The 16,177-nt window shown below is 42.7% G+C and overlaps 2 protein-coding genes across 3 annotated transcripts in view; both read right to left on the bottom strand.

The window, feature by feature from the left end:
* Window positions 1-2,502: 2,502 nt before the first annotated feature.
* LOC112246931 (alpha-protein kinase 3) lies at window positions 2,503-7,496 on the bottom strand. The gene is made up of 10 exons (XM_042321225.1): window positions 7,259-7,496; window positions 6,637-6,784; window positions 6,273-6,400; window positions 5,614-5,649; window positions 5,101-5,378; window positions 4,845-4,933; window positions 4,505-4,722; window positions 4,356-4,404; window positions 3,983-4,171; window positions 2,503-3,457 (listed from the first exon to the last, which is right to left on the bottom strand). The coding sequence occupies exons 1-10, from the start codon at window positions 7,473-7,475 to the stop codon at window positions 3,361-3,363; spliced, it is 1,449 nt and encodes a 482-aa protein (XP_042177159.1). The 5' UTR covers window positions 7,476-7,496; the 3' UTR covers window positions 2,503-3,360.
* A 317-nt stretch (window positions 7,497-7,813) lies between these two features.
* The window catches only part of LOC112246930 (protein piccolo), a 14,505-nt gene continuing 6,141 nt past the window's right edge, over window positions 7,814-16,177 (bottom strand). The window contains exons 3-7 of one of the 2 annotated variants that reach the window (XM_042321223.1): window positions 16,034-16,072; window positions 15,435-15,557; window positions 15,156-15,273; window positions 12,906-15,000; window positions 7,814-9,575 (exon numbers count right to left, since the gene is read on the bottom strand). In XM_042321223.1, the coding sequence (XP_042177157.1) occupies window positions 7,815-9,575; window positions 12,906-15,000; window positions 15,156-15,273; window positions 15,435-15,557; window positions 16,034-16,072 (4,136 nt within the window). In that variant the 3' untranslated portion in view covers window position 7,814. The remainder of the gene's footprint in view (window positions 9,576-12,905; window positions 15,001-15,155; window positions 15,274-15,434; window positions 15,558-16,033; window positions 16,073-16,177) is intronic. The other variant, XM_042321224.1, reaches the window with a different exon arrangement.

The following is a 16,177-nucleotide window of genomic DNA, read 5'->3' on the forward strand; positions in this document are numbered from 1 at the left end:
CTGAGAACATATGTGGTTTCTGGTATAATTCACAGCTACATCAGCAGCTGTGCACTGACTATTTGAATCTATAAACCCATTGGTTTCTAAATGAGTTAGTAGTACAGTGTCTGTCATACATTACATATTGTACTACTCTTTGTCAGACATATCCAATCCATGAACAAGGGAATTATATTCCCTTTTGACTGAAATTGCAGTATTTCCCTCAATTTGATGTTTCTTCAAGTGAATGTCTTACAGCAATTATATGTTTGCTCTTTTGATCTGAAATATTAGAATGATTAAGAATGAAATAGGTTATTATCAGTGGCGTGCAGCTCTAATGTAGACTATCCATAGCTCCTTTGGTGCTGTATATTATTGCATGGGGATGACAGAACGCAATGTAATTTTGCCCTCTGAGATATCAGTCAGGCCTAGCTATCTGGCCAGCCGGACTTAGCTATCTATACTCCTCCCCAGATCTGTGCCTCGACACAATCTTCACTGAGCTCTACGGACAATTCCTTCAACCTCATGGCTTGGTTTTTGCACTGTCAACTGTGGGACATTATATAGACAGGTGTGTCCCTTTCCAAATCATCCAATCAATTGAATTTACCACAGGCGGACTCCAATCAAGTTGTAGAAACATATCAAGGATGATCAAAGGAAACAGGATGCACCTGAGCTCAATTTCAAGTCTCATAGCAAAGGGTCTGAATATTTATGTAAATAAGGTATTTCTGTTTTTTATTTTTAATACATTTGAAAAAAATTCTAAAAACCTGTTTTCACTGTCATTATGGGGTATTGTGTGTCGAGTGATTAGTATTTTTATTTATTTAATCAGAATAAGGCTGTAACATATCAAAATGTGGAAAAAGTAAAGGGGTCTGAAGACTTTCCGAATGCATATTGTTATTAAACGACACCTAAAAAAAACAAATCATTAGTTAGCTACCAATCACATGAATTGTGCACAAATATGATAGCTAACGTCAGTGGCGTGGCACAGACAGAATGAAACTGGTATCAACAAATGTTTACTCTATCTGATAAAACAGGACATTGCTAACTAGGCATAATTTAGCTAATACCATTTTAAAGTTTAATTAATAAGTTAGACACTCACCAGACAATGTTGGTAGGTACTGTAGCTAGCTAGCTAACTTGGTTTCCAATTTCCAACAGTTGTTTCTAATCCCCTTGATTGGTCATCAACTGTTTGCCACTAGTGATAGTGAATATTATTGTTGCCAAATGTTTGCTGCAGATTCACCACTAGTGGCAAACGTTTACAAACTTCTGGCAACATTTTGTTGCACACTATTTAGTTTGCAGCAAATTAGCCACAAACTTGCGGGAAGTTTGCAGCAATAAATGAATTTTTGTAGCTTCTCTCGCATTGATGCAGTCAAGACAGGTACTACGTAATCATATTGGAAGATAAAAAACCTAGCTATGACAAGCTAGAAGTTAGTCTACTAGCACAAGTCAGCTCGGTTGGTTTCTGCCTCTCCCTCCCTCCTTGCTCCTGTTTCAGTCACTCAGAGTACACACACTGCAAGGCCCCTCCTCCGCCTGCTCTCCTTTGCACTTAATCAGCTCTGTTTAAAGTAGCTTTCAAATATATTTTTCTACTACTTCCCTCACTCGGATCCGACCATGTCCTCAGGTCCATTCGGAGGGGGTCTCTGAATTGAAACATTTATTTGTGCATATTACACTGGGTGGGAAAGCCCCAAGTCTAATTTCGGATCGTGTCAACTTTTTAGACCTCTACTTGAGGCCCAACCTAACAATCCTTGTCACAACAGACAATACCAGAAACATTGTGAATGACGTCACAGAAACTGGACTTTGGCCACAAATAGGGTGCTTTAAATTTAGCGTATTTTCCCAAATAAACACAAATTAAAACTGTTTCTATCTATTTTTTCCGCTGTACCGAAACTGAACCGTAACCCCAATATAATCGAACCATGGGTTTGGTGAACCGGTACACCTTTACCCTCAACTACACAATTTGATCCGTAAAATGTACCTTTATGATTCAAGCCTTTGGGGATCTTCATGTACCATTGAGCTAAGTGAGAAGAAGAAGCAGAAGGTAAGTCATGGGCCTATACTGTCATTGTAATGAGGATCTATTAAGATACCTAAATATGAGCTCTTGTATAGCATGACATTACTTAAGTTATAGATAGGCTATGGATATATTGAATTAACCTTTAATAATGTGGTTGGGATCTGTTATAACACGTTCATGAAATGCTTATATATTATGGATATGTCATCAAGGTAAATCATTACCCAAGTGGTACAGTTCTCCTGCAACAGGGTGACCAAATTACGATCCTACATCTGTAATGTCAGATACTTATATGTCAGATTACAGCAAGTGACATAGCGGCTAGCCCACGTCATTATTTACGACTGAGACACATTACATGTCAAACGGTTTCCAGAGTAGCACTCTGTTTCATTGAGAAAAACACACCTTGGTCAATAAGAGGCTTCATTTCAATATATTTCATTTTAATTTACAGCCATTGCATCCCGTGAGCATTCACTGCAACATGAAAACGTAGGCACATTTACAGTATAAAAAGCACCACGTTTTTATTCACAGTGTCATGGAAAACAATATACGCTACATTCTTAGGGCATAGTTTTCTTAACAGAACTATTATCCTGAGCACTGTTCACCATTGAAGATAACCTTTAACTCCATAACAATCCCTTTAAATTTATTTCCCCTAGATGTTCATGCTGTTGGGACCTGAATCGAGCTGGCGTGCTAACCTTGTGAATTACTACTGTGAATTACTACTTCCAGTTATTACCTATATGCAATAGGAATCCCTGTATAATGTGAAAGCTTTAGCCTAAAATTTTATGTGATCTACTCAATAAATTAAGAATGTATTCATTAGTGAAATTAATGTGTAATTTAATAATTTGAAGGACATACTAGTGTGTCATTCATTTCATTGTCTCCGATTCTGGCAACAGAGGCGACATGCCCATTAAAACTGAGGTGGCATTTCATTGTTTATTTTAACACAGAATTCATGAAAAGATGTGGATGAAGCCTCTGTCATTTCTGGAAACATTCAAGTTCTTCCTTCACCTGGCCTTCTCTTTCTCCTTCTGATCTCATCTTTCTGTCTGTCTCTGTCTGTCTTTCTGTCTGTCTGTCACGGCTTGGAGGAGGGGTCACCAGCCTTTCATCCCAGACCGTCTCCCAGCTCCCCGAAAGCTCTATAGGTGGGAGGACAAGTCTGGCAGTAATTCCATATCTGGTTCAGCATTTATTCTCTTTATTGAGAAAAGCAGTTGCTTGCTTTCTAACTTCGGACAACATTGGGAACATCAACGGCCTTGTGCTTGTCGGTGGCTTTGCTGTCCTCTGGCTGTGCTGGCTTTCTGATCTCCGGGGCTTCCTGTGGCCTTCCTGGAGGGCTGGGGACTGAATAAAATAGGTACTTTATTAATCAGTCTGGCTAGCACAGACTTCGACTTCTACCCTTTTAATAACACCCCTAGACACACACGTTGAGAGGTTACAGGGTCAGCCACAGCGCAGCGCCCTTGGATGGAGACGGATTTGGGGGTTAAAGGAAAACTCCATCCTAAAACTATCTTTTGGTATTTGGTTCATTAGTCCATTGTTGATATAGTCCCAAAATGTTTTCATGTCAGCAATCAAGTTTTCAAGATATGTAACTTTCAAAATGCAGAAATCTTGCCTGAATTATGCATTTTGCATCCTCTGATGCTGCGTTTGCATCCTCTGATGCTGCGTTTGCATCCTCTGATGCTAAATGCATTATTCAGGCCAGATTTCTATATCTTGAAAACCTGATTGCTGACATGCAAAACATTTTGGGACTATATCAACAAAAGACTAATGAAACAAATACCAAACAATAGTTTTTGGGTGGAGTTGTCCTTTAAGTGCCTTGCTGAAGGGCACAATGGCAGTGGTTCATACCTGGAGGAGCTGCCCATCTTGCGGTGGAGCAGGGGGCTCCTGGAGCACTTGGGTTTGGCTGGGGTCTGCAGGGAGTCCTGTGTCTTCAGGGATCTCAGCCTGAGGAGGCCGCAGTAGTAGTTACACTTGTGCTGAGAGACAAACTGCTCAAACACATTGGGGTTCTCTGTGATCGTGAGACTTTGGTACCTGGAATAATAACAACAGATTCAATGTTACAGATGAGTAAAGGAACAGTTTGTTGACAGAGCTTCGTGCCAGATTTTGTTATTCCAGTATTTGTAATTGTAATTGTAAATGGTCTATGTAGTCATGAATATCTCTAGAACACAATGTTCAGAAAATACAACAGAAAAATTATAGGCCTACCAACCCTTTCGATTTGATGGAAATTCCAATGTTTGTGATCTTGAAGTCAACACCTGCAGCACAATCACAATTACAGTTCATTTCACCTGTTCTGTTATTCAGCCAAAGCATTGTCCTGCTAGAGTTAGTCATCCGAGACTATGGACACTGTACCTTCCATCCGAGTGAGCAGCAGGTTTCCATTGGTCCACTGGAGGATCCAGTGCTGCAGAGTACAACACTTCAGTGCCGCCTCTGAGCCAGTTCTCATGACCAGCCGGCCCGTAGCGTCCATCAGACAGTACCTCAGATAGACCCCCTTCAGGTCAGACTCCACCGTGGCATGGGGAATGGTGTTGGCAGGCCGATACATATGGTGGACTGGGATCACTCTGTGTAACCAAGAACATACACACACTGTGGTATGACAGAAGGCTAAACAAAGTAGTGAAATAATATGAAAAAACATTGTTTTTATGTGCAAGTTTTGTATCATTTTGATGATCTCACTCACTCCAGCACTTCTCCAAAGGTTCCTATCACCCTACATTCCGCAGCAAAGATCTTGCAGTATTCACGAGCGATGTTCTGAAGTCTACATTCCTTTATGGAAAGAAGATTGCATTCATGATCAGACAGAAAAACTTTAATTGGGTTCGGGATCAGAGCTTTGATTCCTTTCATAACATTAATAATATCATTACATTGGCCCAATTTCCATTGATTCTCATTAAACATTTACTTTATGTTAAAGAAGTAAAACCCTTCACCTGTTGGGTGATTGCCAGGTTCCTCTCGACCAGGTTGCTCTCCTCCTTGACTCCGTAGTAGGCGATGGGGCTCTTCACCTTGATGTAACATGTGGTCCCAGACTCAAACACTGGCTCCAGCCCATAGATGACCTTCACTCTGCAGGCCTTGTGGGAGCAGCCCTCTCCTATATGGGCCTCCTCCATCATGATACGCCCAAAGAACTTACTTCCCCAGACGCCAGAGTCAGCCAGGCCCTTGGTGAACAGTAGTGGACTCATCTCTATCTCCTCTCCCACTGTGGAGAGGAAAGATAGTAACATCATCAAATATAATGCACTGGAAGTGGTATTATGAGGCTGCATCGTGAGCCACCTGATCCTGCAAGCTTCCACGAATGGCTAGTTGAACGGCGCTAACCATTCATGTAAGCTTGGGGATCAGGTGCCTCACAAGGCAAATGATGGGGTGTGACCAGACAGTATTGAACATCAATTACATCCTAACAAATAATAGACAAACTGTAATCTTACCTTCTTGATCCTCACGCTGAAACATGCCAGAGAGTACTGCAAAAAAAGACAGAGTAGAAAGAATAAGAGCTTGTGAGATGCTAAGTGTTTATATATTCCTGCTACCAGTCACTTTTCAGCCCAGTTTATGCATATCCACCTATCACACCTACACTGACTTTCTAGCACACTCACACACCCACACTAACACCCACACACATACATATCAATCAAACTACTCCAGTATTCCTGCACATTGTAAATGTGGTACTGGCATTGACCCTGTATATAACTTACATTCTTCTATTTATTTTGCTTCCTCTCTTATTTCTTATTTCTCCAGTTTTTTTGTTATACTATTTGACATTGAATACTGCACTGTTGGGAAGGGCTTGCAAGTTTAGCATTTCACTGTACATGTGCATGTGACAAATAAAACTTTGAAAGATATAGGAGATAAAATATGTACTGAAGTACTGAGTACTGCAAAAAATAGATTCTAGTCGACAGAATGAGAGATAAGAGATATAAAGATATAGGAGATAAAACACAACAGAGAGTACTGCAAAAAAATAGATTCTAGTCGACAGAATGAGAGATAAGAGATATAAAGATATAGGAGATAACGTGTTGAAACAAGTCAAACTTCAGAGATTGAACTGAGACACTAGTGTACATACTGTCAACACTCAGTAGGTAATCTGTTGTGTCTGTCCCGTATTCATTAGTGATGGTGCAGCCATAAACTCCACAGTCTCTGCTGGACGTCTGGACAATAGCCAACGCTACCTGAGTCTCATCTCCTGCACTGGGAAACACACAGGAGTCAGGGATGGACAGAACAGCAAAATAAACAGAGTTTCAGAAAGCTCTAACTAGAATTGGTCAGTCACACGGTGTCTCTACAACACCTTATCATTGTTGCCATCTAGGAAAACTGTTTTTGATCGTGATTATTTTATTGTTGAATCCCTTTTATAAACACTATTTTCCAAATTTTGGCTACAGCATTTCACGTCAAGGCAGCCTGCATGGAGGACTCACCTTCTTTTAACCTCAGCGATCTCCCCCTCATCCCTGATCCACTTAATTGTGGAGTCACTAAGAACGTTGAAGAACTGGCACCACAGCTTCAGATGTCCTGCCGCATCTGAGAAGGGCTCTCCTCTAATCTTCCTGATGACCTGAGGAGCTGGAGAAAGAGGGGGGAGAAAGAGAGATTAGTGCCAGTAAGAGAGGGACTCCCGATAGACAGGCACAACTAGGTAAAGATAAACACTTTCTTATGTTTCAGCTTCCTAACTTTAAAGTAATATGGATACTATTTCAGTTAAGACTCCATTTAATCCCACCTGGCAAGTAGCTGGCCTCATAGAAATAGAATGAATAGAACAAGCATCCCCAGTCAAATTGCCAGGTTTAGAGGTTGCAAGCCAGTTCTATTAAATCTATATCTATAACTGACGATCCATCTCGGACAGTGTCAAAGCAAACAGAGGAAGCACGAAGGCTCTCGATAGCACTCCCTACTGGAGGTTAGCCAAAGAAACTACACTGACTCCAATGGTTAATTTAGTTGAATAAGACTAGCTACTCTCTAAAAGTATGCCAACATCATTCACCCCTTTTTTTTACACTAAGCTGATATATCTTGAAAGGAGTTTACCTTTGAATGGGTTATGCTTGTCCTTCTCAGCTGGTTTCTCCTCAGTCTTGGTAGTGCTGGTTGTCTCCAGGGCAGGTTCCTGGCTCTGTTTGAGGGTCTCTGGAGTTGGAGCCAGCTTCCTCCTACTGAGCAGTGGGGAGCGTCTCTCTGTTGGAGGGGTGCGCTGGCCATTGGGGGGCTGCAGCAGGGGCGACCTGCGGGACAGCCCAGGGGACATGGGAGAGGAGGACTCTGGGATAGCCTGGAGCTCATCCTGAGGACCTCCTCTCTCTGGGGGCTCTGGGTGTCAATCTGTGAAGCAACAGCTCCAGGGTCCTCTCCTTTGGGTTTCGGGATTAAGATTTTGCGTCTAGCGCCGGAGGCCAGCTCCTTTGGGGTGGCTGAGGGCATGGGGGACACACTGTCTGATCCCTTCAGCAGGCCAGTACTGCTTTCAGTGACTGAGACAGATGTTGAAGAGTCTGGCTTTGAATATTCCTCAACTTTCACCTCCTTGGATGGAGAGTTTTTGCTATCCAACGGAATGGTGGGAACAGGTACTGACCCTTGTGTCTCACTACTTGGGGAACCCGTTGGTATCAAACCTTCGTACAGTCTGAGGACCAGGCTGAGGAACATCAGGTTTGCATGCTTCACTCCAACCAAAAATCATGCCAGTATCTGGTGAAGAGTCTCTCCGTTTTTCACTGACAGGTTGCAATGTTGGGGTTGCAAAGTTGTTTATAAATCCTGTATTTTTTGTAGAAAAACGTTGGTTCTCAGTGGCACTAGGAAGTGAGCTAGATTCTGTGGAACGCTCCGAAAGGGGAGAAGCACACCTTTGGTCTCTGCCATGTTGACTGCTGAACACTGGAGGCAGTGATGGTGAAGAATCCATCCCTTTGACTGTATTTTCTAGTGTTTGTTGTTTCTCTGCAGGAAAGGTAACAGATGAGATGGATGGAGGAGGAACTGTAGTGTCCAAGGGCTTCTGCTCAGGAGTAACAAGAGAAGATTCTTTTTGACCATCCTTATTCGCAGCCAGACTAATATCAGCATTATGATCCAAAAGATGTTCCCGCTCTGTATCCATGACACTTTCAATGTCCATTACTATACATACAGGAGGATTACTGTTCTCTAAAGTGCCATACATGTCTACAATAGAGATAGGAGGAATAACAAAAGCTTTAGGTGAGGCTTCAGTCATAGGACTAACTATGGGGGACTCAACTCGTTCTGGTTCAGAGGTATTAAATCTATATTCTACATTTGAAACTGAAATAGAACTGACAGACATATTGGTTTCCTTCTTACAAGTGTCTTTCTCAGGTTCCTGCCTGTACTCTGTCTCATCCATCCTCAACTCTGGACTTTGCATTCTCACATCCTGTATGTCAGTTGATGGGGGACATTTAGGTTGTTGGTCTGTGTTTAGACTTTGTATAAGGGGCATTGAAATGGTAGCTACTGAAATAAGTGCCACTGAAATGGGTGCATCTGAAATGGGTGACACTGGACTTACTTCTGTAGGGGCACTTTTCTCCATTTGTGACCTTAGAATCTCGGCAATAGACATGACTTTGGCTACAGGTGTTGGGGCTTTTGTTTGTTGCTCTGAGATGTTTGTGTTTGGGACACTTGTTGTTGTGTCAGCCGTCTGTGATGTGTCTGGAATAATAGGCTGAAAGCGGGGATTTAGAGAAAGATCTTGGCATTCTGCTATCTTCAACACAGGTATACTCTTCTCATCCCATACAGCCACTGCTATACTTTCAACGGTTTTCTTTTCAGGTGCTTTAGTAAGTCTTTCAATTTCACCTTCCTGAACTTTGCTAACTTTATAAACAGTTTCCATGTCAACTCTTCTCTCATAACTGTCTCCCTGTGCATATAACTCAGCCAAATTATTACCCTGTACTTTAACGTCAACTTGTATTTCTGTCTCACCAACGGTTTTTATAGCTATCTCAACTTGGCCTTGCTGGCCTACTGAGGAAACACTACACCCCAAGGTTTTCTCACCAACACCCGGGCTTTCCAGGGGTGACTTTAGTGACTCTGTAAAAGGTAATGTATGGCTCTCATTTGATCCCCTGGAATGATCCTGTGTGCCCTGCGTCATTTTGTCAGAGGCCGATTGGCTCGGAGGAATGTGCAAAGTAGGAGATCGTTTATTGGCATTTGCTGTGACTTCTCTGTCCGATGACGATGGAGAACGTTGTCGTGGCGAAGGTGATTGTCCGTCCAGCTTTCTCCGGATGGTTAGTATTACAGGTTCTTGCCCGACAGGTGTTCCCTTCCACTCTCTCTCTGTCTGTCTGTGGTTCTGTGTAACCTTGAGGCACAATAAACAATAAAAGCAGAGACAGATTTACATTCTGTAAATACTTTGCTACAGTCATATCCATGACACATAAACACACATCATTGTTATATACACATCAAAAACTTAAACGTGTTATCTTATGAACAAGTCACCAAAGAGACTGCTGTAAGTGTTAAAGACTATGGAAATAACAACAAAGGCTTGACCTTTTCTCCGACAAACTGAAATACATTCCACATCCACAATGTGCAAAGCTCTGTCGCCTGCAGATGTGTTTACTACTAGCAAAACACCAGACTCAACGTCAACAGTGAAGAGGCGACTCCGGGATGCTGGCCTTCTAGGCAGAGTTCCTCTGTCCAGTGTCTGTGTTCTTTTGCCCATCTTAATCTTTTATTTTTATTGGCCAGTCTGAGATATGAGTTTTTCTTTGCAACTTTGCCTAGAAGACCAGCATCCCGGAGTGACCCCAAACTTTTGAACGGTAGTGTATATATGTGGACACCCCTTCAAATTAGTGGATTTGACTATTTTAGCCACACCCGTTGCTGACAGGTGTATACAATTGAGCACACCGCCATGTGATCTCTATAGACAAACATTGGCAGTAGAATGACCTTACTGAAGAGCTCAATGACTTTCAACATGGAACTGTCATAGGATGCCACATTTTCAACAAGTCAGTTCGTCAAATTTGTGCCCTGCTAGAGATGCCCAGGTCAACTGTAAGTGCTGTTACTGTGAAGTGGAAACGTCTAGAAGCAACAACGGCTCAGCCTTGAAGTGGTAGGCCACACAAGCTCACAGAACGGGACCCCCGAGTGCTGAAGCATGTAGCGCGTAAAAATTGTCAGCACAATAACTGTTCGTCGGGAACTTTCTGAAATGGGTTTCCATGGCCGAGCAGCCACACACAAGCCTAAGATCACCATGCGCAATGCCAAGCGTTGGCTGGAGTGGTGTAAAGCTCGCTGCCATTGGACACTGGAGCAGTGGAAACACTTTCTCTGAAATCATGAATCATGCTTCACCATCTGTCAGTCCGACAGACAAATCTAGGTGTGGCGGATGCCAGGAGAATGCTACCTGTCTGAATGCTTAGTGCCAACTGTAAAGTTTGGTGGAGGAATAATGGTCTGGGGCTGTTTTTCATGGTTTGGGCTAGGCCCCTTAGTTCCAGTGAATGGAAATCTTAACGCCACAGCATAGATTGACATTCTAGATTCTGTGCTTCCAACTTTGTGGCAACAGTTTTGGGAAGGCCCCTTCCTGTTTCAGCATGACAATACCCCATGCACAAAGCGTGTGGAAGAACATGACTGGCCTGCACACAGCCCTGACCTCAACCCAATCGAACACATTTGGGATGAATTGGAATGCCGACAGCGAGCCAGCCCTAATCACCCAAGACAGGTGCCTGATCACACTAATGCTCTTGTAGATTAATGGACGCAAGTCTCCGCAGCAATATTCCAACATCTAGTGGAAAGCCTTCCCAGAAGAGTGGAGGCTGTTATAGCAGCAAAGGGTGGACCAACTCCATATTAATGCCCATGATTTTGGAATGAGATGTTCGACAAGCAGGTGTCCACATACTTTTGGTCATGTAATGTATCTAATGAATGAATCTTGTTTTCAATTTTGAGCTCACTCTCGTGTTAAGTGCTGAGTGCTCAGACATATTTACTAACTGGAACCTGGTCAATGGATGAAGCAATCCTGTTTTCCAGTTATAACTCTGTTACTATCTCACAAACTGTTCTTGACTTGACAGTTATGGCTTGTAGTCAAATCACTATAATTCACACAGGTTCAACCCCTCAGATAGAAATATTTGATTACTGTCTAATAGTGGTACTGGGGTGTAGTTGTTAAGCTGCACTCATTTGATTATGAGATGATTATTACTTCACTTAATATGTCCTTTTATGAGCCATGGAGATGAACAATACCCTCACAAACACAGTGCAGTCCCACAGTACAGGACACGGTAGTCTAATGTTTCGACCAGGTGCAGAGTGCATGTGGATCTGTTGTGAGATTGACTCATGGTCTGAGCTCATGTTCCTTTAGTCTTAGATAAACATAACAGTAAGAGATAAGTAACTCATTTGAAATAAGCACCAGATCTAATTGGTCAGCTGAAATTAGCACCAGAGGGATTGGCTCCGGTGTGACTTATGTGTCACTCCATCAGTGAATGAGATAAGTCCAGAGTTACTGAAAGGACCATTCACATTGCTTCTACTTTGATTTCAATATCACAGAACTAAAATATGGTTTGTGTGAAATAAAAATGCATTGCCTTTGAAGAATCAACTGACAAATTATATTGAAATGGGGAGTACATGAACATTTACAATGACATGTACAGAAGGGAGAGTATGCTCTCACATTGTACAAAAATCTATTGTAGGCCTACTTTGGTTTCATTGAAACAAGAAAGTGCTTTATAACCTGTCTCGCTCTCTCACACAGTGGTCACAGTATGACAGTGGACTAAGCACAGACAGACATGGAACATTGAATATTTTTAGGTTTAGTGGGGAGACAATGTAATTTGGATCATTCAAAGGGGTGCTTGATGGAACAGAGTGGACAGAAGTCTGTCTCAGCACTATTTTCACAGTACTTTGTTTCCATACCTTCCTTTTCTTGGGTTCAGTAGAAGATGCAGTGTTTCAAAAAGCCCAAATAGTAGGAAATCATAAATGTCTTCTTTAGAGAGAAAAAATAATCAATGCCTAAAATGATTTACACCTCTTTGGATGAGAGACAAAAACGACATCATCTTCCTCTCTGTTTGGCATGGCTGTGACCAACAGTGTAACTAAAAGATGAGGATAACAGTGCAGCTCAACTCTCAAGGATAGCAAAAATATTACCCATCATGCCTCTATGTCTGGACAAATCCAAAACCTTTTAAGGCATCATTGCTGTACCATCTGTTCCATTGTGCTTTTCACTCTCATGCTATGTGTTTTCCACCACCAAGACCATTCACAGTCGCCTTAAAGCCCCACACTGTCACACAAGCTAAGATTGTTGACCTTCCAAAATCCTTATTGCACAAATCATACGCACAACAGAAGCCTTGAGGTACTCTGTGATTTCTATACTCATGTTTTCAGCCATTCGATATGTAGCAGTGGTAATATGCCTGCTGTCCGTGCCAGCACATGCATCATTACACATACGTCTTGTCACACAGAGAGGGGCATACTTGTAAAGTCTAATAATAGCCCTGTGGATGCTTGTGTTACTGATCTGATCTGGCTGGTGTGTTTTGGAAACGTTAGGCACTCCATGAGCTCATAGGGACAGGGCAGAGACACTCACCTCCCCACCCAGCTGCGCAGGCAGCCGAGACAAAGACACATTCTTTAGGCACGTGCTTGTTTCCTCCACAGACAGCTGATCTCCTGACTGTTCACACAGACGCTGAGGCAAGGCAGAGACAGCCTCGCTGCTCTTACAGGGTGATGTTAGTACTGACTCCACTGATTCCCCAGCAACTTCAACTGCAGTTCCAGTTCCATGGATGGAATAAGTATCTGAGTTTAGCACCTCAAGCACTGATGCTGAATCCTTCCCCGGGCATTTAGTTTGACCTTTTAGGGGAGTAGTGGTGCTGTTTAGGTGTTCCAGGACAGAAGGCTTATCGTCTACCTCAATGTCTGTTACGTTGCTTTGATGGGTTTTAATGTTCTCTGGTGTGTTGCTCAAAACCTGTGGAGTTGTTACTGAAGGACTTGCTTGTGGTTGTGGTGTGACAGAGGAACTTGGTTGTGGTTGTAAATTCGGGGAAGGACTTGGTTGAAGTGGTTGTCGTTGTAATTTCATTGAAGGACTTGGTTGACGTGGTTGTGGTTGTAGTTTTGCAGAAGGACTCTGTTGTGATTGTGGTTTCGCATAAGGACTTGCTTGGAGTTTCTCTGAAGGACTTGGTTGACGTATTTGTGGTTGTGGTTGTAGTTGTAGTTTCGCAGAAGGAGGATCTGGTTGTGGTTGTGGTGTTACTGAGGGACCTGGTTGTAGTTTTACTGAAGGACTTGAATGACGTGGTTGTGGTTGTAGTTTCCCAGAAGGAGGATCTGGTTGTGGTGGTAATGAGGGGCCTAGTTGTGATTTTACGGAAGGGCTTGATTGACATGGGTGTGGTTGTAGTTTCGCAGAAGGAGGATTTGGTTGTGGCTGTGGTTTTGCTGAAGGACTTGGTTGTGGTTGTGACGTCACAGAAGGAGGACTTGGTTGACGTGGTTGTGATTGTAATTTCGCTGAAGGAGGACTTGGTTGTGGTTTTAGTTTAGCTGAAGGACTTGGTTGTGGTTTTAATTTAGCTGAAGGATTTGGTTGTAGTTTTAGTTTAGCTGAAGGACTTGGTTGTGGTTTTAGTTTAGCTGAAGGACTTAGTTGTGATGAGGTGACAGGAGAAACTGTACTCCCCATAATATTGTTATTTACAACATTTTGGGTTACCTGAGCCACTGCAGCATTCTGACTCTTATTCCCTGAGATGGTTTCCCCTGTAGAGAGGAGCCCAGTAGAGGGAGACAGGATGCTAGGCTCTCCATTGTGTGGTGGGGTTTGTACAGGTACTTTCTCCTTCACTTGGACCTTCACTTCTTCCATTATTGACACAGTGTTGTTCAGTGGGGCTCTCTCAGACTGATTCATGTATTTTACATTCTCTGTCTTTGAGGCTGAAGTTTCAACAGCCCTCTCCACTTCCAGGGCCTCTTCTGATGACCCCAGTGAGGGTGAGGACTCAACCAGACAGGGTGTCCCACTGACCTCTCCTTCTTCACTCATCCCTCTCTCCTCAGGCTTCTTCCCTGCTTGGCTATCAGCCGTCATCCCACTATTCTCTCCATTGGAGATCTTTATCGTCTTCTTGGCCAGTGATGCTTTTGGTGTGTGTGGAGCAAAAGACTTCTGCACTGAATCGTAAACATACGTCCGGCCTTTGTTGCTGCTATTTTCTGTAATGGCTGCCTGTCCATTGACATTGGAAGACCCAGCCCTGTTAGATTCCCGTTTTTCTTCTCCCACCACAGGTGTGTCCTGTAGCCTGGCCTCTGCCTCCCCAGCATGAGCCTGAGTGCTCTCCTCAACCACTTCATCCTCCATAAAGCTGGGGGCACTGAGGCTGGGGTCCATAGGGGACCGTCGCTTCCTCTGGGACCGGTCTGGACTGATGGTCCTCAGTGTTTCCTGCCGACTACCAGGAGACCCGTGGTTCTCCTTGTCCCACGGCTTGGGCTCTTCCAGCTCTCTGCGTGTGTTTTCGGCCTTCAGTTTGATCTTGGCGAAGTACTGCTGGTGGATCTTGTATTCGCTCATCGTCCCCACCTCAAGGACTCCAGAGCAGGACACAATGCCTTTGTTGTTCCTGGCTGACGCCTGGTAGATGGCTGCATCCTCCACAGTGCAACTGTAAAGAAAACAAATCATAGATACTTGCATTATACAGTTGCTGCACAATTTAAAAAAATAATATTTGTGTGCATCAATACAAACCAAACTGACATCAATATGATAATGTTTAACATCTTCAATACAAATGAACATCATGATCTTGATACATACTTGTAAATGTGCAGTGAATGGTTTTGTCCATTGTGGGAAATGTTGTATTTAGGTAGTCCACAGTATCTGTCCAATTGCAAATTATCTTTATACCATGTCACTTCAGGAGCGGGGTGACCTGGAGTCAAATTGAAACAGAGAAACAGTTATAGAGACTACATTTCACACTTACTGTAAAATCTTCAGATAGATAATAGTGGTTAGCAAGTACAACAACAAAGTATGTAGGCTATTACAAACAACGTATTGCGCCCACTCACACACCAGGGGAGAGTTTACCTGACACCTCACAGGTGAACTTGATGCTACAGGTTTCAGATACGGCTCTTGACTTTAATGTCGTCTCAAAGGATGGCTGGGTCTCCTCCGTTAAATTGTGCCATAACAAAATGTAGTGTGCTCCTGCATAACACACTTAGTTACATTTTCAAATGTAAACAAATGTCTCTCACCTGGGACAAAGCTATTTTCAAAATATGTAATCTTCTATAAAGGCAATGGAAGACAGCCAAAATATATGGAATATAAAATGCAATAATTTGTAAAATATATAAAGACATTTTTATCAACACATTTAACCCTACATACTGTAAGGTAATGTGATTCCATATCCTAGTGATTTGATATCCATGGATTGTCTTGCTTTCCATAAGAATTGCAGAGGTCAAAATGAGTGTTATGTAGTTTGTGATGCAATATCTGGTGCAATCCAATATCACTATAATCAAATATCAGCCAACATACTTCACCAAGCACACATTGTTCCATCTCAATGTCATGACGGTGAGACAACATAAGCCAGGCTAAAGGAAAGCTAAAAGATAGCAAGTGCTGGTGTTAGTTTAAATGAATTTCATGAAACAAATACATGACAGTACCTTGTTGGCCTGTACTGAGAATAGCTGTGACTGGAGTAGCTATGCAGAGAGGATGCAAATAGAAGCAGCTTTTCAGGCACAATGTATAGGTGTTCTGGCATGAATGAAGATGGACTAAGAAGTGTTCTTACATAAACTATCACC

Source organism: Oncorhynchus tshawytscha, linkage group LG04, assembly GCF_018296145.1.
Source record: "Oncorhynchus tshawytscha isolate Ot180627B linkage group LG04, Otsh_v2.0, whole genome shotgun sequence".
NCBI lineage: Eukaryota > Metazoa > Chordata > Actinopteri > Salmoniformes > Salmonidae > Oncorhynchus > Oncorhynchus tshawytscha.